The sequence below is a fragment of the Excalfactoria chinensis genome, chromosome 2, assembly GCF_039878825.1.
Source record: "Excalfactoria chinensis isolate bCotChi1 chromosome 2, bCotChi1.hap2, whole genome shotgun sequence".
Lineage (NCBI taxonomy): Eukaryota > Metazoa > Chordata > Aves > Galliformes > Phasianidae > Excalfactoria > Excalfactoria chinensis.
Window position 1 is genome coordinate 124897852 of NC_092826.1, and position 23764 is coordinate 124921615.

The 23764-nt window shown below is 43.7% G+C and overlaps 1 protein-coding gene across 2 annotated transcripts in view; it reads right to left on the minus strand.

Annotated features, from left to right (window-relative positions):
• The window catches only part of DNAJC1 (DnaJ heat shock protein family (Hsp40) member C1), a 109339-nt gene extending 88274 nt beyond the window's left edge, over window positions 1-21065 (minus strand). For both annotated transcript variants that reach the window (XR_011902945.1, XM_072330366.1), the window contains exon 1: window positions 20508-21065. Coding sequence is in view for 1 of the 2 variants with exons in the window: in XM_072330366.1 (XP_072186467.1) it covers window positions 20508-20648 (141 nt within the window). In the remaining variant the exon portion in view is untranslated. The remainder of the gene's footprint in view (window positions 1-20507) is intronic.
• Between the last annotated feature and the right edge of the window lie 2699 nt (window positions 21066-23764).

Genomic DNA, 23764 nt, shown 5'->3' on the forward strand with positions numbered 1-23764 from the left:
AACGTCCCCTACATTTTCTAGTTGTAAACAGAAAGTTAAGACTTAAAGGAGGATCAACAGGCAAGCAAGAACATTTAGGGAGTAACTTCTGTCACCGGTGGGGAAGAAAGAAATGAAACTGCAGGTCTGCAAGCTGCTGCATGGAAAAGAAAAAGAAGGGAAAAAAAATAAAGGCAGCTTCTGACAGTCTTATGAGTATAAACCATAACACCAGCCACGGAGTTGAATCCAAGAAACTGCATCAGCCAGATGTGATTTCTTCCTCTGTAACTTGCTGGGGTGGGGAAGACTTTTTCAGATGTTAACAAAAATAGTAAGAATTTTTAAAATACCGGCAGCAGAAATACTGCAAAATTCTTTCTGAAAGTCGCAGTTAAGTGCCACTGACCAAAAGAAAAGAAACGTTTGCTGTAGGGCAATGAAACTGCGGAAACAGGAAGAAAGGAAGGAGGGGACTAACATGAGTGTTTCCTTACTCAGCTCGCCTCTACCCATCAGTGCCAAACTAACCCTGAAATATGACAGATCGCATACACGACACAGACAGCAATGGGCATTCTTAGCAGGTGAAGATTTCGGAGGTCCCTGACAGCGCCCTGCAGCCTCTCCTCTTGCCGTGCCCCAGCTTTGAGCACTGCACACAAGATGAGCGCCTGCCCAGGGAGAGCTATTCAGTGCTGTTCTGCACACATTTGCCCATGTGTGGCCTCATCTGCCTGTCACCACACACTATTCAAACATGCTCTGAAGACGTGGTTATTTGTTTTGAAGCCCACCACAATGGCACCAGAGTTCATCAACAGCATCATTCGCCTATGTGGTATCTTTAACATAAACATCCATTACTGTCCTTTTTTTTTTCCTTTTTCTTTTTTTTTTTTTTCTTTTTTGGATTACAAAACGAGGCACAGCTATCTCAGGTGCTAATTTTATCACAGAGAGGATCCATCCCAGTGCTTACTATCAAACAGCATTCCATACTTTCAGGGCAGACTTTAATCGACTTCAGCTGCAGCTGCAAACGCTCGCTATTTCTGCACAGAAGCCCCCAGTATCTCAAATTATGCAACCAGAATTGCAGAGCACTCAAATCAATTAGTCACCACTTGGGAAAAGTTCCGTTTAAACGACTCGCCTGGCATCACATAGGAATTCTGTGGCAGAGAGAGGAACAGAATCCTGTCCTCAGGGGCACTTTCTGACTGACTGCTTTACCCTTGGAACCGCTTCCTCCTGCAATCTTCTCCCCCAGCCTATCCGCACCCTCAGCACCTACAGGTTACAGTTTTTGCAGACAACGGCCTCTTTCAGCACAGCCTGAAGCTGCACTGGGGCCAGATCTCTCCCTGAGCCTGAATAAATAAAGACTACGTAGGATATAACATAGTGAATTCAAAATCATCACAATGAACGAGCACAAAGAAACCAAATTACGACTTGAGACATTCTGAAAACTGACATTCCGTGATTTTACAGTACGTGTTCCCAGAATTTAGTCAAAGCTTTCAGAAGTGACACTACAGTACGGGATTTTTCATAAGGCTGTTGCAGGAAATAGTAGAAAAATACGCAGATTTTGAAAGCAAACAAAAAAGTCCAGCTCGGGCATAAGCAGTGCAGACGTGCTTTATAATGCCACCTTAAGAACTACAGTGGTTTTTCTCCCCTGCAATAAGCCCACGCTCTCTGAAGAATCACTTTGACTCTAAAAGGCTCCACTCAACTGCAGGACAGCCTGGCTAGCCATCAGCATGCCATTCCAAATGGCACATCTTCGGACAAACCTAACGGAGACAGGCTTCCTCCCGAGCACAACAGAGGTGTGCGCTCAGACAGCACCTGCACAGCACGTCTCAGGGGCAGGGAGCCACTGGGCAGCCCCTAAGGCAGCGCACACTGCAGACCAGCAGCAGGTGAGGCTGGGTGTGGGTGGGCGATCTCCCGACGTGCCCAGGCAGCTGCTGGCCGCTGCTGGCCTTCCTGCAGGGCTGGCTGTGCTCTGCCTCCAAAGCCCCAGAAGCATTTCCAGGGCACGTTCTGCAAGGCATATGTATTTTTATCGTCTCAGACAAAGAAGGACAAGACCCAGCACCTTGCAAAATCTCTCAAGTATAATGAAAGTAATGAGATTCTAAAAATAATGGCAGCCACATGAGAAACAGGCTCAGCTTTTTAATTACCAATTTCGTTAAGGTGCAACAGAGCTCTTTGTTAATAATTCAGTATTACTGCTCCACACGTGAGCGCACTCCAGAAGTACAAATAGAGACATCTACTTTCAGACCACTATTTTTTATCACAAGTACCAGGAATCTTGTCAAAATATAAATGGAGGCAGGCTGTATCGCACATAACCCCACAGCGCTGCACTGCTGTGAAGGGCTGGGCAGCACGGAGCAGCACAAGGTGCACTGCCGTAGCTTTGTATCACCCACACCTCATTTTATCATTGCATTTAAGATACATCATTTGTGTAAGAATTACAAAGCCTCACATAGCCTGGAAGACAAACTCTGTCAAGCCAAATAAACATGAATAATTGAAGCCTTTGATTTAAAAAGAGAAAAAGGAAAAAAAGGTTAAGAATGTATGTATTTGTGGTTGCGCTTCTGAGACACGATTTCGTGTTGTTTATACTGGATGGAGTTTTCCTGTACTACACAGAAGAATAACTTAAAATAAGACCGACGCTATTCCCACATGGATCGATCAAAATTTGCATGAAATTAAAGCAGTATTTTACATATGAACACGGCAATTCCGCACGTTCCTTGAAATCCCAGGACTCACACCTACACTTAGGTGCAGAACCATGTGGACAATCGTAGCTCCAGATCAACGGCGGGGCATGGAGCTTTGAGCCAGCAGTATTTACAGACCTTGACTCAGACTGAAATACCCGTAAGATGGAACATTCAAGGCATCTTTACTAGAAAGACAATTTTACATATTAGAAACAGTTTATTTTACCCAAGAAAAATCTTCCTGTTAGTATTTGATCTCGAGCTGCAAAAAAGAGCCTCATTTGTAACAGATTCTTAACGTAACAAATATTCCCTGAAAAACTGAAATGAGGGCAATTTCCATAATCATCCCTGATGGACTTTATGGACACATACACATACATCCTATAATGTTTTCTACCTGAAAGACTTTACACGAGTACCCTTTTTTAAAGCAAGTCTGCATTGCTACTCATCTATTTTCAACTAATAACCCTTGATGATACCGAGTGAGGGACTGGGGGAGGGGGCAACTCTCAGGAAAGGGGCAACGACCAAAGGGATATGGCCCATCAGATATCCCCATCAGGACGTGTTACAACTGGAAAGTCTCTTATTTCTCTATCAGTGTTTGTACCAACTGAGTGAAAATGAAAACATTTTTCGAAGACAACCACTCGAGAATATTTGTTCAGTTTAACCTTCCGGTAAAAACTGGTACAAAACAATGCTTTAGCAGTAAGACAAAAAACAAACAAACAAATAAACAAACAAGGAAATTTCTTCCTTGCTTTCTTCACTGAAAAGGTCTCTGGAATTCTTTAATTGGTCTGAAATTTAGGCAAACAACAAATAAAGGCGCACAAACAGAACGTGGATGCTGGCTGCATTAATGTGCTGCTGCACAATGAAATTAAAATTCTGAAGGGCTCTCACGGTAAACCAAAACAAAAACCTGAAGGGTTAATTCCACCAGAGTTAATTCTACCAGCAATTCTAAGTTCTTTCTTCAAGCTTCTTTATTCTGCTCTCATTAAACACTACGGCAAGAGATGCTACTGCAGTTTTCTATCATCAGATTTTCCTGAAGTAAAATAAAAACATTTTGATGATCTTTCCGCAGAAGGAGAACGTCAGATAATTTCCACCCATTGACAATCAGTATTAACTAATCTATCTTTTCCAGCACTATGGAGGAGTCAAAATGAACTCCATGTTAGCGCCCAGCCTTTAGCTGCAGCACAGCATTTCACTTATCAGCAACGGAGCTCAGTACTGCCCACAGCTGCGGAATGGATTCTTTGTTCAAAACCCAGTAACGTTCAGGACAATTTAGTCCACCCACCGGTTGCTACTTTTTGCCATTTTACGCCTTTTCCAAGAACACACTTTGTTTCTTCAACTGAAACAGGAAGTAACAGTTCGAGTCTGCTCAGCACACAAAGAAAACTAAAAATGCCACCAAAAGCTTGTGGCTGTTAAAGGAATCCAGCAGCCTCACCATTTAGATGACGATGTGACTGTGGGAATATATGCAAGAGAACATTTCAAAGAGAGAAGGCGTACAAGAAAAGGGAGAAGCTAACGGATTTTCCAAGGATGAAAATGGATGTGCTGTCTCTAACAGAGATGGAACCTTTACCGTTACCTGCAGCTCTACACCAGGTAAGGGGACACAACAACAGACTGCTTCTGGGGAATTGCCACCTCGGCACTATAGAGTTACATGTGCCTCAGTTCTTGACAATCACCCCGAAAAACAAAGCTTAATCTGCACATACACGTGCATTCTTTCCATATCTGATTGTTGGCAATTATGCCATTCAACCTGGTAAGCAGACAGAGCAAGATTAACACCAACTTCCTAAAACAAATTCATTCCATGTTCCAAATGCTCTGATCACGTTGGTAGCACCTTTCAAATTTCAAACTCCCCTAAATCAAATAGCAGCAGCTGGAAAAGCATGCACTAGATCCTTTCAAAATGATACTGAACCACAGCAGCTAAATGCTTCCACAAGCATGAAAATAAATGCAGCCAACTTACACCACATGATGAAGGAAAACTTTGTTGTTTTCTAACAAACTGTATTCAGAACACACAGATAAGAAGCTCATTTTAATACCACTGATGAAGAAATGGCTCAATTTCAGCCAGGCTTACAGACACCAGCTAGTACACATGAGAACGATGCTCTCGAGTTCTTTTTTAAAAAGAAGAATGGCAACCAAAATGAAAGTAAATGTTTGATAACTCCTGTAAATTTTTATTATTATTATTTTCTTTCAAGCACGATTTTACACAGTATTGCCTTCCACAGAACTAGAACAATCCCACTAATGATAAAGATACTTAGTAATTACACAGTCATCGTTTGGCTTTTTGCTATTTTCTGTAATTAGTAACAGGCTGCATGTCCACAAAACTCAGCAAGCCAACTTCTTCCTCCAGTATTCAAGCAAAAACCATAACTGCAAAATATCAGCAATGTGGATTCTAAATGAATGACTTCCATCAAATCGCTTGCTATTAATCTGTATGGATGTTTTTGATACTCATTCAAAATCACTTACATGTCAAAGACACTGCATGAAATTGAAACCTTAACTAATGCCAAGGTTTGACCCAGGATCCAAAATAAATCTGCATGTACAGACCCTTGTACCTACACAAAGCACCAATTACTTCAAATAAGGTTTTGTCTGTGTACTGGAGTCCACCCATGTGGAGCCAATTACTATAGCGGGGCCATTATATGGTTCATTTCCCCATACCAGCTTGGCAAGAGGTGTACATGGGTGTAGGAAGTGCGAAAGAGCCTTCACTAATAAAGCACCTCAAACACACACTGCAATATCTGATGTTACAGCAAACACTTCTTCACTGAGATTGCACCGTGCACACAGGAAACACTGCAGGGCAGTTTGGAATTTGAACACTATTTTTTCACATTTCACTTTCTGGTCCAACAGTTAAATAAATAAAATAATAATCAAATTAACCTTACAAAAGAAAAAATAAAATCTTGAATAATTACTCCAATACTTAATCTGCAGAGTGTATTTCTTCCAATACCCAAATATTCCAAGGAATACTGAGAGACAACAGGATTTGAAGAGCAAGAGAAACACCAGAATTTCATGCTCTTCCAGAAGGACAGTATGTTTATAATAGCAGAAGCACTGATATTACTTATTGATCATGTCTGGTATCATTCCATTCCTAAAGGGGAAAGTTGCTGTTTGAAATAATTATTATAAATAGGAGCAAATCTCTTAAGTATAAAAATCTCTCCCCCACTGGAAGAACTGAAGCTCCATCTAGAGGATTTTCTTCCTCTACTGTCATTTGTGGTATATGTAATATCACCTAGAAATGTGAACAATATTAAATGTCACAGGCTTCCTTTGTACCTCCTCTTTTGTTATTCATATTGGGTCTTGCCCTGAACCTTTGCCTGGCAACACTAGCTCCTTCACTGCCATCAAGTGGTAAGAAGCCAAAACTGAGCTTAAACATGTAAAATCTCAATAATCAGATTACGTGATCGTTACAGCACAGAGACAACCATAAATACTGAATACTGAAAAGCTTTATGGCGTGCATCACTGAAGTTCTGGTATCTCTGCTCTACAGCATTCAGAAACCTCACACACCAATTTCAGTAATTATTTCCAAGTATCTTTTGCAGGCTCCATTTTCATCTTGAATTGCACACAATACAGATCTATGTCCACGTTCTTCATCATTATATTTAGAACAAAAAGGTCTTACCATAAAAAGAAATTTTAAGCAATAACATATGTCATACTTTACATTGGAAAAATACCAAATTCGGCTACAAGAAGAAAGACCGTGATGTAATTAGAGGGAATAGCACAACCATCTCTCCAGCCTCAGTGCTGTCTACCGGCAGCATCTCAAAAGAAAGGGCAAAACGGCAGCAGCACATCGCTCCAGCAGTGTCTCGTGCAGCAAGTATGCAGCTATGGAGCCACTCTGTGCTCCACAGCTGAGATCAATTGCTGGCACTTACTGCATCAGAAGTCTTAGTGTTCCACAACTGACAGTGACCTGCGGGGAAATGAACACAGAGCACACCAAAAACTGGGACACACCAAAAACTCAGAGGGTTTGTCCTGAAGAAATATAATAGGAAACAGAGCTAAGAAAGCAACAGCAGAACGCAGCCACTCTCCAAGAGCTTGACTACTTCCATATCAGCCTGCGGGTGACTCAGGGCACAGCTATCCCATGGTCACCCATCACAGCGTTTCAAATTACAGCAGTCCCACAAGGGCTTCCCACTACTGGAAATATCTCTGAAAGAAACTTCCTAGCCTACGAACTGCATTTGTTGTCTTTCCCTATCTGCAGTCCCATGCACACTGCCTTATTTCACTGGACTTCCCCTTCAGCAGTTAGACAAAAGCTGGCAGATGAAGACTGTTTCGCGTTGTCCTATTAGAAAGGACAGTGGCTGGCGTACACAACGGAGCTTAAGAATTCAGCCTCCAGTATAGAAATTTAAAAACAGATAAAGCAATAGTTAATTGACTAAAATATACTGAAAAAATATATTCACTGTACTGGAGGTGTTTTATCCTTATCTGTATTTCCTTAGGGCAGAGAAAACTAGTGACACGCTCCTCGCACATGCTGTGCCTAGCAGGGCTCAGACATAGATGCACTGTGCAGGAACCAGGCCAGCTCTGCCAAGGGCCACTAGCACAGAGCAGTCTGCCACAGCTATACCACAGGGAAAGCAGCCCCGTTATCCACGTGGGAAAGGTGAGCTAAATACCTGACCTGTGTGCCCAGGAGCCCAGCTGCACACCCAGAGATGCTGCTGTTACTGCAATCCTCAGATCCAGCTGTGAAAACTTCTCTTTCTAAATAACCTTTGGTACAACACCTATATATCGAAGTTGGGACCACATCAAATATTTGTTCAAGAATGACTGTGGAAAGCCACAAAAAATAAAAAGCACACATTACAAAACTTGGGGTAATTATTTCTTTTGCAGTGATAAGGAAGAATAGGATTTGTCACTGATGTGGAGAAGTGAAAAAGGACCTTCAATAAATGACCCAAGTCGAGACAAAAGAAAAGGAAAAATGTATGAGATTTAAAAAAAACAAAACAACAGTGTAAAAATGGGAATGTAGAGGAAAAAGACTGTATAGCACACAGCCTAAAGTAACAGGCGGCGTGAAGCTTGAGGAGATGCAAACCACCTGCTGCTTGGCAATTCAGTCTCAAGGCCCAGCTGAAAAGCCAACACCAGTTTCAAACAGAAACTTTAGTTACACAAAGTACAGAGATTAGACAAAGGGTCTGTTTGAAATAATTAAAATGTAAGTTAACCAGCGTGCATACAACCACTTTAGCTCCTGAGCTGGAAGAAAGGACTGAATTTATGATGGGCAGTGAAAGCCACAGTAAAACATGATGGCTGCAGGAATACATTTAAAAACCAACAAACCAACCACACAATAAAGAGGAAAGATGACCTCAAGAACAAGAGTGACAAACAGAAGGCACTGGAGTCTTAAAAAATACTAATGAAAATAAAAACTCTTAAGTTTTTCTTCCTGAATGACATGGTGCTCACACTCATTTCAGATCTCTCAAATGGATGCATGTACTGAGTACAACCATAGGAAACAGTAACCAGACAGCATGCTCTAACAGTTACAGTATCTCTGACTGACAGCTGTAGTTCTTAATGATGGGATGGGAGAAAAAAGAAGGAATGAGAAGACAAGGCACAGCCTCTGTTGAGGCGCAGCCAACTGGCACATAGGGCCCTCATCCATCGCTCCTGAAAGCAGATAGGATAACCAGCACCTGGTAACGATGGGATACTGTAAATTCACTGACAGTCTCTGACAGAAAAAACTACAGAAGCGGTGGGAATTAATCTTACATACTTCAGAAGTAAAACTCTAGCTTTACAGCCTCCTGTTTTCTTTAGGACAGAAATTTAAGATGCTCCAAACTAAATATCAGATTTTCTTTAAAAAAATATGTTACTTCTTTTCTTTGTTAAAGAACTGAACTTTAAGGATAGCAAACACAAAGAAGATGAATGAAATTCTGCCTTAGAAAACAAGACATCTGTATTCAATGTTAAGCAACGTTTACATTCACAAATGAGAAGCTGGCAAACTGCAGTGCAAAATGGCGACCAGCGAAAGAGCACATCAAAACAAAAAGTGTCCCAACTTACGGTCTATTGCTTATTTCTATCCTATTTCTTATTTTCGGGAACAAATTCAAATACAAAGAAATATTTTGTACTGCAATCTTTAAAACACTGTGGTTTAAAATATGACATAACATCAGGATCAAAGTCTCCTTAATGTTAAGGTAGGATTTTACTTGAAGTGTATTTCTCTCTAAATCTATCCTTTTTATAGGGAGAATGTAGTATTACACAAACATTTTGTATTTAAATGCATTCAACTCCATCTTACAACTTCAAAGCCTGATGGAATTCAGCACTGTAGTTTTACCACAAAACAGAGATAAAGCTAATGCATGTGTGATAAAGATCAGCTGCAATACTAAATAACGGTTAATTGCACCTACATATTTCAATTTGCTGTCACATTGTGACAAATTGGAGCCTACAAAGGACAATCCCAGGTCCAACTATTATCCTAGCTCAAACTAGAGAATATTCACCATCAACCCGTCTCTGAATCTGTCTGACGTGAAGGCCATCTGAACTCTGCACCAAATACACAGTACCTACAAAACTGGACTTCCCAGAAAACATAGCCCAATGGTCTTTCATTACCCAATACTAATGATTGTTCTTTGGGGTTCTCAAACAATCTCTCAGTGCACAAATGCAGGTGATAACAAAGAGCCAAATCTCCTCCAGATTTGCATCTCTTGATATTAGTTGAGGTGCACAAACAAGCGTGGAAGCAAAGGGCAGGACTACATCCAGGGCTTAATTATTTTTGGTAATATAGACAAGCATGAGCTTATCCTACGTTATAATCAGGTCCCTGAACAGTAGACAGTTTAACCCTATTTGGAAGAAAGAGAAAAGTGATTGTTAACTACAGAACTGTACCGAACCCCTGAAATACTTGACCCAATACAACTGTTAGCTTCAATACACGAACTTACAGTTCCTGCACTTCAACCGATTGCCTGGTGCAAGGCTTATCTTGGTAAATATTAAAAACTTGTGGAAATGGCAGTACAGCATAGACCTGTCTCACACCTTTTTCTTTAATAGTTCAATGGTTGCATTTGATAAAAAACACAAAAATCGATGATTTCACGGTGATTCATAACATCAAAAAAAAAAAAAGCAAAACTAAGTTCTCACTTAAGCCAGCAGTAACAAGCAACAACACCGCTGTGAGTGGCAGCATCAGTTAGTAGAAACCAAGTAAAGTAAGTAATCTCATTGCATCCAAACAGATAAAGTTCAGCGTATCACAATAAGGAGCTTGCTGAGGACTAAGTTGATAAAACCATAGAATTAGCAAAGTATAAAGGTATCATCATTCAAAAGGGAGCGGGGAGGAGAACCACTCTGCATAATCCTGAAACTAAACATTACAAAGCCAAGGCCTCCCTTTTAACTTCTGAAAAATGAGCTACTGCCCAAGACTGAGGTTAGAGAGTTAGTGCTAGTTACTAAAGCTAACCAAATTAACAGAAGCAGACGATATCTTCTGTGATTCCTTCAGAATACCTCAGTTAAAGGCCTGCACCTCTGAGAGAACATGCTTAATCACACATGAGTGACAGCAGAACACGAAAACCGCACATTCTTCAAGTGAACGATGACTAAACCGGCAATTTGGTGGCTTATGTGCCAGTCCCCATAGAATCAGTTGAATACACAGCCAAAAAAATTGTAGAGCTCTACTGACCCATCAGAACCCCGTGGATACGGATGGAGAGGGGATCCAGCAGGCATGAGATGGACCAGTTTTGAGAATGGTTCCGACAATGTTACACACTACAGATCGTCCAAGAAACTAACTCACTACAGGATGGGAGAAAAGAGATTAATGGAAGATAGATAGGTCTTCTATCTAATGATAGAAGATTAATGAACACAACGCAAAAAGCACGGCTCAATGGCCTTCAGTGTAGATATGAAGACAGCTAAAAGGTGTTCTGTTGGATAGGTGCTGGGATGTGCTGTGCTCAATACATTAAGTGATGACATGAAGAACGAGAGGAGCACACAGTTAAATCTCAGAGTCCATAGGTGGCACATGCATTTTGGGTAGGCACTGGCGAGGGAATGCCAGACTGAGTGCACTGACTCCATTGGAAGTACAACTAAGCCGTGTTTACAGAGCAGAACTTGGAGCTGGCAGCTCTACCTGTCCAGGAGGGAAGTGGGTTTTGTGTGCAGAATTAACACAGCTTTCTGGTTAAGCACTGAGTATTAACACAGCAGCCAGTAAGATTTACTAAACGGATTACAGCATGGAACTCTGTTCTGTGTATCTGAACCTGAACACGAGCCAGTTGTGTCCCATACCTAAAAGTGAAGTGTAACTTATGTATGGAAGAGGTTTGTTCTCTCCTCACCATTGTAAACAGCAAAATACAACTGACTGGCTGACAGCTTCCAGCTGCATTTCAACTGATACAGCCCAGCATCTGAGTTTTTCTGTTTCGTTCTGAATGTTGCTCTGTTTGTAGTGTTGAAAAAGTAGTGGGGTACAAAAAAGAACAAAAGGAACAAACTACAAACAACACACATTACAAACTCACAGCAATACTTTGTACTCAACAAACAGGCTCGTGTTGGAAAACTATTTTATTCAGAATTTTTAAACAACTTACAGAAGAACTTGAGGTTTTATATTCCCATCAAAGAAGATTTTGAATAATTCGTAGAAATGAGAAGAGGCTCCTACACACACTGATTTTTTTTTTTCTTTTTGCTGTAACATTACAATTAGACGCGAGGCACAATAAAACAATTACTAATAAACTGTCACAAAGCTCTAAATGGCATACAGCTCTTTGCTCTGCTGTCAGAGCATAAATGTTCCATACCATAACACTATATGAATTTATCACTGACTATGAAATGGTGGTTATTCATCTAAATCGGCTTGAAATGTACTAAAATACTGATGAGGCTGCAGACTCGTTGGTAAAATGTGCTAGTGCTAGCATGGATGTGGCACTAAGGGACACAGTTTTGTGGTGGACAGGTGTTAAAAAGGCTGGACTTGATCTTAGGAGTCCATTTCAACCTAAATGATTCTACAGTAACAACAATTTTTGCCCCTTAAAGCAGGGCTGCTCATCTCAGTGCAGTAAGGCTACTCCACAGCTTTCTCATCTGCTTATCAGCACTTGAATGCTTCTTCAATAAGCAAAAGCACTTCATGTTGAGACAGCAGCATTCCAGAATTATAGCCCATAGACAAAGCCAAACTCCATTAGTTCTTCCTTCACTCTTTAGTTAGAGAAAGACTGAAGAATGACATTATTTCAGCAGCTTCTACATGTCTTCTGATTTTTTTCCAGCAGCGCCAGATTAACACTGAGAAGAAAGAATTTCAGATTTAGCAGAGATGAGAGACTACATGAATTGTATTCTACTCTCATTCCACCAGTCGTTTGCTTGACACCAAGAAGAGCAGCTTCTAAGGCCTGGGAACCAAGTCATTCAAGAAACTTTCACCTAAGCAATCTGTTGGATGAGAGCTCAGTAACTTCCAACATCCTGCTACAAACCCTACTGTAAAGTGCTACATACAGACCGCTGATTGCAGAACTGAATTGCCACATGCATTAGGATTGTTTACAAATCACTTTTATACAGAGCAGTAACATCCAAACAAGGCTGACAGTCAAACAAACAGAAGTGAGGGGAAAAAAAACACAAGAAACAATGTCTTCACTATTTATGAAAAAAAAAATTATTCAAGCTTCAGAGAATACACATATATACATACGCACACACAAACATACACACATATAACTGCTCAGGGATCCAACACTGAAAGAAAAAAAAAGCCCAAGCTTTTAACTGGCACAGCATATCGCTAAGCAAAAGCGAGAATGCTCACAAACAAATCAAAAGCAAAACTGAAGGTTTTCAAATGCTGCATGAATTTCATAGTCCACTAAGAGACCATGAAAAACAAGCAACATTTCAGGTATACGTTAATTTCGGTTATACATTAATTTCAGGTACACATTAGTTTCCTCTATTTTTTTTTCCACATCAGCCCTGTCCTCACAGAAGAGAACCCCTTTGTCATTGCTTATGCTCTCATTCCCTCAGCTCAGCTGTGTGGCAGCATCGGTGCTCTTTGTTAGCAGCTCCGCCGACAGCATCAGGAGCACGGATTCATTTAAAGGACATTTTTAAATGCTGAATGGTCCTTTAAAATGTGGTCAGGTACTGAAGTTAAAATAGCATCACATATACCTCTAAAACCCCCCTTAAAACTGGACTTTTCTCTAGAGCCAATCAAAAAAACATGTTCATCTTCACTGCAAAATGGCTCTGGTTTAGATGCCAGCATAGGCACATACAGAAGAACTCCAGCAAAGGAGCAGAATTCAGAACAAGCATAAAACATTGTACAAGCAGCAGAGGCCACCACAGGTTACCCTCAACAAGAAACTGCTTGTTCCCTTCAATGAACTGCTAATAAAATGCAGAACTTTGAGCAGCTAAACTAGCCCGTTTTTTTATTCCTGCAATGTGAAAACCAAGCTATTATGGATACATGCTAAAGGATTAGAAAAGTGGAAAATATAGAGAGTAAGAGAGGAGCAGCTCCAACATTACTGCTGCTGCAGACAACACTAATAAGCAAACAAGCTCTCCTTATTTCACCCCTCTCACAGCACTTTACATACTGTTACTCCCTCAGATCATAAGCACAGCTGCTTACTGCTGTAATGCATCTATCTCTCTATCTAGACAAAAAGAAAGATGTAACAAAATTCTATAGAAGTATTACATAAACGAGTTGCCAGGGAAATTCAAGAGTAAATGTTTAAAACTATCTCCAATGGCAAATTTTGAAACACTTTGGTGTCTTTAAGAAAGCAGCCAACTACAATCAAAGCCAAAATAATAATAATACAACAGAACAGATTTCCTTGGACAACGTTCAAGCAGAAAGTTAGGAGACAATACAGCAAATGCATTTACTGGAAACAACAAGTCTCACAAGCCTAGATGTCTGAATCATTTTTAAGTATTTCGGTTGTGAACGACAAACACTGGTGTTACTCACAAGAACATGTGACTGCACTCACAGAATGCATGGCATCAAGCAGCAGCTGCTTAGCTGGGAGTTTAGTGCTGTTTAAACATAAATAAATACAAAACCCCATATCCTATAGAATCATAGAATCACAAGGTTGGAAAGGACCTACCAGATCATGCAGTCCAACTGTCCTCTCATTAGCATTGTTACCACAAGCCACAGATCTCGTAGCTCCTCATCCAGACTCCTCTTGAACACTACCAGGGATGGCGACTCCACCACATCCCTCGGCAGCCATTGCAGTGCCTGACCACACTCCAAGAGAAGAAGTTTTTCCTTATGTCTAATCTAAACCTTCTCCAGTACAACTTGTGACCACTTCCTCAGGTCCTGTTTGTTGCCTTGGAGAAGAGGCCAAACCCCTCCTCATCACAACCTCCCTTCAGGAAGTTGTAGAGTGCAATGAGGTCTCCCCTGAGCCTCCTCTTCTCCAAGCTAAACAATCTCAGCTCCCTGAGCCGCTCCTCACAAGACTTGTGGCTCCAGACCCCTCGCCAGTTTCGTTGCCCTTCTCTGGGCATGTTCCAGGGCCTCAGTGTCTTTCATGCAGTGAGGGGCCCAAAACTGAACACAATACTCAACATCCAGCCTCCCATTGCTGAGTACACAGGGATGATTACCTCCCTGCTCCTGCTGGCCACACTATTTCTAATGCAGGCCAGGATGCCGTTGGCCTTCTTGGCCACCTGGGCACACTGACAGCTCCTGTACAGCCAAGCATCAACCAACACCCCCATGTCCCTTCCACACAATCATCCAGCCACTCACCCCAAGCCTATAGCACTGCATGGGGTTATTGTGGCCAAAGTGCAGGACCTGGCACTTGGCCTTGTTGAACCTCATCCCATTTCGCTCAGCCCAGTGATCCAGCTTACTGAGATCCCTGGATCGCTGGGCTGAGGTGAATGCATCATCCTCAGTTATTAATCTTAGCAGTTTTCACAGCTGGTTCCTTAGGGCAATTTTTCCAAGCTGAAGTTATTTCTGGCAGTATGGAGCAATAGAGATGATGAAACATATCTTTCTTTTCTTCTTTTGGACACAGAACTCCAATTCCATGACAAACAGTGCATTGAAGTCTTCCAAAGCTACTAAGCCTCCCAAATATATATTTTGAACACAGAACAGAAAATAAGATGATCTTCACAGGTTTCTGAATCAAGAATCTGTCCCTTTAGACATGTTTCATCTGCCCAACAATTTTCATTCCTCAAATGCAGTAGTGAGACATCAAGCTGCTCCATGGCACATCACGGCACAAGATTTGCAGAAGTCACAGGGCTGTCATGCAAAGACAAAATAATCTTAGAAAACAAAGTAAGAAAACCCTAAAGCTCATAGTTTTGACACAATTATCTCAAAAAGTCATGCCATAACTGTAGGAGTGTAAAGTTCTATCCTAGTAGATCAAACACTCCCACTACTTGGAAAACTGAACCAGTACTACCAATCTAGGTTTCCTCTGAAACATGACTTTATTAACAGATGACTTTACTAACACCACACCCACAACTGTTACCCTTATGAAGCTTCAGAGCAGGGAACAGCCCTGAGTAATAGAAGAGAAGCCACTCTCAGGAGCATGATGCATCTTGTCACTAGAAGGAAGAAGCAGACCGCTCAGTTTCTGGGCTGTCCCTCCTCATTCCCCTCCCCTGCCCTGCTGGTATGCACCTTGTGAGCGTGGGGAGACAGAAGGCTGTACAGATAGGCTGATTTTGCTGAGGGATTGACAGCATTCCTTGAATAGAACAGCACTCCATCATGTGCCTGGTAATATGATAAAAGCCATGTAATTTGTCATGGGGCTCATTTCTGGTAAGGTTCTTAGAAAGCAATGCCAAGAGAGAAAATTCAGCACAAGCCATAAATGATAGTCTCAGAGGTGCATCTACCTCAATTTCTTAGCACGTAAAGCTTACTTTTTTATTGTTGCCACTGACTCTGCATCAGGAAGCAGTCCTGGAGCAGATGATGTGGTTTCCTTTCAGCTAGAACTGAACTGTGAGATGCATACAAGGAGCACAACCAATGCACTTCAGCACAAACTGGCACCACGTCCACACAGCCAGCCTGGAACAAATTCAACAGCAGAACTCCCTGCAATGCAAACAGTACGGGCATCAGTTCCTCGGCAGCAGGCGGGCATTCTGCAGGCACAGCTCTGACAGACTGCACTGCTTGCTGAAGTAACACAGCTCCTCTGTTCCAGGTCTTCGCAGGGCCTAAGAGCCCAGCGCCACCAGCCCGCAGCCAAAGAAAGCCGAGGCCTCACTCCCCACATTTAGCATTTTCTGGAGCTGGCTGCATACTTGTGGCTCGCAGGCGACAGGACTATAATCGGGTTCTGTACATGAAGCTGTGCCTGTGCCACACTGTCATTTAGCAGTTCCACAGTCTGGCAGTGACGTGGACACAATGCTCTCAGCTTTTCCAGTAAAGCCTCAAGAATAATTTAGATTTGTCAGAATAAATTCAAAACAAATATCACAAGAAAGATAAGAACATTAAAGAAAAGGCTTCTCAACATTTTAAGCGGTTATATATTTATCCACAGTTGACCAGCAAGTCACATTAGCTCTTCCTTGGGAATCTGAGGTGCCAAGGACTCCCCTTTACATCAAAGGACACTTGGAGGAGCACTGCATTTGCCTTCACACTGGCCCTGCAGAACTTCCAAAACAAAGCTGCTCCTTTACCTGATTCCCAGCAGCAGCCATAGCCTGATTCAGAAATTCCTTGGTCCTAGCTCAGACAGAAAGCACTGCTCTGCACTGGGCAATCCTAGCAACACAGCTCATGTGTCTTTAAGCACATCTTCATTGAATCAGCACACTGCGGTACTGTAAACACAAACAAGCAACATTTCTCAAAAACTTTTCAATCAAAACTCATGTAGAACTATATCACAAACTTTCACAAGGCATCAGAGGCCTGTAGTGCTTTCCCTACTGCAAGCTAAAACCAGTAAAGGAACAGACAACTCCTTTGAAGCCATATAAACAGTTCTAAACAACGCATGCTTCAGCATGAAGTTGAGTCTCTGCTGACACCAAGCTGATTCACACAGAGCGTAATGTATTTATGCAAGTACCGGCCAGCAAAAGCTGCAAGAGATTACAGAATCAACTTGATCTGTGCTTATAGGTCCACACAAGCTCATAGTTCCACAGATTTCCTGAAATTTCTCGCAGAAAGTTGACATCATTTTTGTACGTTCTCATTCTCAGGTAACAAGGTGAATTTGTTACCAAGTCTGCACAGCCTCTGATTAATTCAGCAACTTCCTCTGAGTTTTAGTATGAATACTTCTTCGGTCCTCATCCTTTTGTCAGAGTGAAACTGGCCATACTGAAGTGTTTATTACATCTGATCTGTCAAGAGTTTGATTCTCTTTTCCCCATCTGGACACAAATTCAGTAACCAACTGGGGGACATGGAAATATAATCTTCTCTCAAGTCAAAGGATAAGTTAATCTCCGCATTTTACCAGGTCAAACTTCTTTACAATGGTAACATTTTAAATGCGCCACTCAAGGAAATCTCCATCACTGATTTTAGAACAACTGAAGAAATAGGAAGGTGAAACAATTCAAGGATTGTTCAAAACAGAGGTAATAAAAGTGTAACGTATATAGCAAAAAATTAAATTGTTATGTTATTATTAGGTACAGTGACTTAACAGATAAATTGAGTCCTTGTATAATAATCAGACACTTCATAATCCAGGTGCTCAGCCTGGGGCCTGCCCAGTACCTTCTTCAGAGGTCCCTTCCAATGTCACCATCCTTTGAGCACTTGTAAATTTCTCAGCCAACCGCAGTTTGAGGTCAAGCACTAACAAAAGTTGCTGGAGTAACTGAGACAGTTAAAGCATTGCTCTTCCTCTGCCATTCCACTTTCAGAATAAAAATTATTTTCATCAGGTCATCTTCCATCTCAGTCACTGATGTTGGAAAACATGCTAGTAGCAGCATTTGGACCTAACACTGTCACTGCTGGATAGCAGCTATCCATCAATGCTGCAAGGCTTCCAGGTAATTTGGCAGCATGCAGAACTCTTAGTTCAGTGAGCTGAGACTTGCAACAGAAGTCACTACTTCTCTCCAATTCCAGGGGAAAATCCAGCAGCCAGAGGCAAGAGAGCTGCAGTGTTTTACTTACCTTGTCAGATGAGGTCAGCATCAGCTTCAGACACTGCATGGGAGGTATAAGACGTGAAGTACAACAAAATGCCAGCACCACAATTCCCCTATCAAGAGCTAAGCTGCTTCAATGCCTTACAGATATATTAGAGTCATTCCCTATATTTTTTTTTCCAAGCCAGAAGGTGACACATTTAGAGAAATGCAGCACCCTGATACACTGCTGGTAGTAAGCATGGTCTGATATCTGCAACTTAGACACAGAACTTATACCCTGCTTGGAGCCCCCCTCTCCCACAAATACATGAAGGTAGAAAGGATAACCAAGACAGTACAAGGCAAAGAAAAGAAAGAGGAATATGGAGACTGAGGAGGAAACAGTAATAAAATAACTGATGAATGGGAGATTATGGAACAGTCCAGAGGCCAAGTTACAAAGGCTATATTCACAGTCTCCATCCCCCTTGTGCTGAAGTCCCAAGATGAACACCTAAGCATAGGGGAACATAACCACCAACACCAGAACTACAACATATTCTAGGTACTGTACTCAGTGGCATACCAGCTCCTAACAGTGACATACAAAATAATCAGTAAGGTCCACTAAATCAAATTTAAAAACAGCAGCAAACCTCAAGAAACATGCAAACAGCACACAGACTTTATGGTAAAGGATGCTCTGTATTAAGGCATCCAGGGCAGGATACCCAAGATTTGTGCAGTCCCAGTCCCCACCACAGGACCAGCCACCTCCCCCATACCATAACTCCAACCACTGCAGGGATCCAACACGTCAGTGCAAACCAGAGCAGACAGAGCCCTGATTCAGTCCTTGTCTGCAGCACTGGGACAGGGCAGCACCACAGAAGCAAGCAACAGGAGCAGAAGATAAAACATGCAAGGACCTATAAACCTATACAGCTCCTTCCAGCACTCACCAATTTCTATTAAAGCTCAGCTTTGACACTGCATACTCTATTACAGCTATCACAGGGGCATTCCATGCGCAAAACACAGTGTGCCACGAGCTCAGGATGCCATGACACATGGCCAAACAGCTCACTCTTGTGATTAACAAAACCTCCCTTCACTTTGGCGTGCACGTTTGCAACTTTTTTCCTGCTTACACACTGCAGGAGATTCAAGTTCTTCACTAAGATCTTCCATCATCCTACAAAGCCTGAGCAGAAGTGCAAAGTAGCAGAGAATCCTCTTACTAAAAGTGACGTTGTGTTTTGTCAATCTTACTGTGCCCCGTATCTTTTCAGCAAAATTCTGTATCCCTATATTGCCTAAACACTAAAAATGCCTGTGAGGAATTAAACCCCACATTTTTAAGCCCATGAAAGTAAGCCTTGTGCAGCAGTGTTTGCTGTGCTGTACACGTGACAATACTGCACAGTATTTAATGCCAGATGCTTAAGAAGAAGGAGATGGAAGCAACTGCCTCCCCTGATAACCACAGCTGGCAGTTCCCAGAACAGGACCCCCACATGCTGCAAAACCCCCTATCCCCCCTTCTTGCAGGCACAGTCCAACTGGAACACACCTGAAGACACAGTTATTATCTTCAGTAAGTACAAGGACTGCATCAGACCGGGCCGTGAACTGCCAAGCAAACCGTTTGACCAGCAGCATGACTCACAAGGTACAGAGATATAGGTGAGATACTAGGCATTAAATGGGGACTGGTGAAGTAACGTTATAAAGAATCTATATTTAACTCTTGAGATGTATACTGACTGGAGCACTGGTAACTGAGATTGATCCAGTGAAATGCACACAGAGCAGAGCGCCCAGAAGAAGAGGGACATCAAGTTAGATCCAAGACAAAGAACACGAGTTGGGTATGTCAAGGGGCAGCGAAACTGGGAAACCAGGGATAGGAATGCCGGAACAAGCGTTCCTACCGAGATCACTTGAGCATGGAAACTAACTGGAGGAACGAGGCGCCACAAGGGCAAGGGCCGCAGCCCTCCGCACGGCACGCGTGAAGGAAAGCCGGAGCTGCAGCCCGCGGCGACGCGCAATGTCAGAGAAGCGGCAGCCGTGCAGAGCGGCGAGGAACGGCGATACGTGGAGTGCGCGGAGCCGGAGTCCGCGAGCCGGCCGGCCTGCAGGCACGAGAGACGGCGGAGCAACAGGCGGCGCGGGCACGGCTGGGGGCGGCGGGAGGCGGCGGGGCCGCGCCGGGCAGCAGCGCGCCGTGACAGCAACGGCAGCCGCGCGGGAGTCCGGAGCGGGTGGGGGGGGAGGGGAGCCAGGCACGTTCGGGCCGCACGGAGCGCCCGCCGCGGTGGGGTCGCGCTTCGGGAACGCTGCGGGCCGCGGGGCCGCGCTCACCTGCTGCACCCCCAGGAAGTCGTAGAAGTTGCGCGGCACCTCCTCCACCAGGTCGAACAGCTCCAGGTCGCCGCTGTCCCAGGCGCGGCCGCGGGGCAGCAGCAGCGCCAGCACCGCCAGCAACAGCAGCGGGCAGCCCATGGCCCCGGCGCGGACGTGGCCGGGCGGGCGCAGCCGAGGCGGCGCGGTGCCGGCAGCCGCCGAGCGCTGAAGGAAGCGGGCGGGCTCGGCCCCGTCGGGAGCGCCTCGCCCGGGCCAATCGCCGCCTCGGCTGCGCCTGACGTCGGCTGCCCCGGCAACGGCGGTGCTGGCGGAGGCCGGGCGGTGGGGGCTGGGTATCGCGGCCCTTCCCCCTCCCCTTCCTGCATCGGCCTTTCTCCTCCTACTGCTCCTATTTCTCCTTTTCCAGCGGGCCCGCGAGAGGCAGAGCGTGCGGCCGGGCTGGGAGGGGCTGAGCCTAATGCCCGCTGGCGCTGCGAGAGGAGAAAGCCGGGAGAGCGCGGTGCCGCCTCGGCCCGCTGTCCCTCTGGGCCCTGCGCTGCGTGTCGGCGCCGCGGGCCGTGTCCGGGCCGTGTCCGAGCCCTCGGTGCGTGCGGTTCCGGTACCGGCGCACCCCGAACCGCTGCAGTGCACGCTCCTAGCGGCTGCCCCTCCCCCCTTCGGGCTTCTCGTGCTTTCTTTGCTTAAACCGATCCTGGACACCAGCTTGGTGGCTCTGCAATAACCGTTGGCCGCGTTAATCTCCGTTATCGCACACGCAGGTGGGCCCCTCAGAACGCACATTGTGCCCTCAAAGCTAGGCCTCGTTGATGACCGGTTGAGCAAAGGCACCAGTTTCAGTCATCCCAGAAACATCCTTGGTTTTCTGAATCAAGTTCAGGAAGAATCTCTTCCAATTTACACAAATCCTAACAACAAATCTGGCCATTGTCTGAACGCACAGAAGAGGAGATAGGCAGCACTGAAACCTCTATACGGTGCAGCACTGAAACCTCTATACGGTACAGCACTGCTCTGGGTACTCCATGGGAACAGCGAGAGGCAGCTTTAGAAATACACCCTGCCTTAACTCAGAATAAGGGTTTGGATCTATGTAACCATAGAAAATATACGTGCTCACTCCCTATTATATGTATCATGACCTTTACCATATACGATAATTATCCTTTTCCAACCCGTATAGTCTCAAACATTGTCTTCTATTGAAACCGGTCCCCTTTGAATAAACTACTTAAATATTAATTAGATTGATATTTAAACTTGTGTTTCCACATCCCATATGCACGCCCTCTGGGCTGCTAGGAGCACCATTCTGCCTCTGGCTCTGTTTTCTGAAGAGACACCTAAACCCACTTGCCAGGAAACAATAACTTAACCAACATCTGATGGAGGCTCTTTCCTCTTAATTATTTTCTTTATCTGCTCTTTTGCACACCATGACTCATAGCTTAAACTCCCTTTGCTGCATAGTTTGCCTACCTTCTTGCTTTCAAGCCTCAAGCTTTATTGCATGAAAATACCGTCTTTTGTTCAAAAAGTTACCCTGAGAATGTAGCTTAAAGATACAAAGTACCTCCAAAACCGGCAAACGGAGAGCACAGAAAGGTGGAATGATTTTTAAACGTGGTTAAAGATGTTTTGTTTTGTTTTGTTTTAATGTGAGACGAACAACCCTCCATACCCTGAGTATTTTCTTTCTAAACTCTCCTTCCTTTCTGCCTCATTCTCCACAGGCCATGAGGTGCTTCGTTTTGCCTGATAAGCAGATTTCCAGTGATACGACCCAAGACTGCCAAGTGCGAAGACCAAGCTAAATCTTGGTACCGTGAACTGACACATGTAGGGAAGAATGTAGAAAACTACATGCAACTTTTTCATTGTGGTCCCAAACTATTCATGTTGGGAGGTACTATTACTTTTTTCTTTTTTTTTTCCCAAGACATATCTGACATTTAAATGGCTGGAGGATCAGAGAAAGGTTTGTTATTGCACACCATATTCTGCATGCAGTGTCCCCAGCTGGTCTGCTCCTTTGTCTTAACAATGCTGGGAGCTGTGAAGGTGAGTGCAGTGTTTCCATCCCCTGCCATGAGGTTTCTCTGCCTGCACACACAGGCAGGTATCACCGTATCAGCTCTCCTTAGTAAGCCGCAAGGGCAAGAAACATATACAAGAATATCACTTGTTTAAATAAATCTATGTCCTGATGCTAATTGACAGCAAGACATGAGGCCCGAGGCATGAAGCAGTTATTATGACTGTTTTTAACACCGCTGAAAGACGAACTTACTTTAAAGCCCAGCAGGATTCACACAATCTGCATGGCCAAACAGCTGCTGTTATGATGTCTCCAATGAGCAGAAGACAACTCATGGAAAGAGCTTATCATTCCGCCCCCCCCACCCCCCCCGGCTTTTTATTTCTTTTTTTCTTTTTTTTTTTTTCTTTTTTTTTTCTTTTCCTAAAGATAAGCCTTATCTCCATCAGTTCACAGTTTTGACTGCTCTGTAGTCTATTCTGGTTTTCTCTCCTAGCTGTTTAATTGAGGTGCTCTGTAGGTTCTGCACAGTTCCAGTAGTTTCTGTGCTAACAAAGCTGGCCAAAGGGTTTCCTGCACGCTCCCCCAGCCCTGCTGCTGGTTCCCACCTCTGTGCTGTGTTAATTCACCTCTTTGTGGGCCACATTATAAATCAAATGGCTGAAATGATCCAGGTTCAAAAATAAAAAATAAAAAGCTGTTCACACACATGTATATACACATATGCACACAAAAACTCAGATTTATTTCTGTGATCCAATTTACAGCACAGCCCAGAAACAGCTGCATCGGCACAATCAAGGGCACAGTGAGCTGTGATGAAGGAGCCAGAACAAGAAGGCATAGCAGGCAGGAAACTGCCTGGCTTAAACTGGCTTTCTCACTGGAAATAAAACCTTTGTATAACTCTACCCTGAGAGCTGGACACAAGCTGTTCCCCAAGCAGTGGGTAAGCGGAGCGGGGGCAGGAATGTTCCTTCGCAGCTGGCAGGAGAGCTGGAGGACTTGCACTGGAAGATAGGGTTCTGCGAGAGCAGAGAGCGAGATGGCAGTAACCTTGTTCTGAGGTGTTTCTGAGTGCTCTGCTCTGCCAGGCCAGCAATCTGGTGGGCTTCTTATGGGATGTATTTTTTTAAAGCCAGGTCATTTCTCAGATCCAGTCTGGAGTGCAGCCACAGAGACATGAGTCAGAATAGGGTGGAGAATGAGGGAAGGTAAC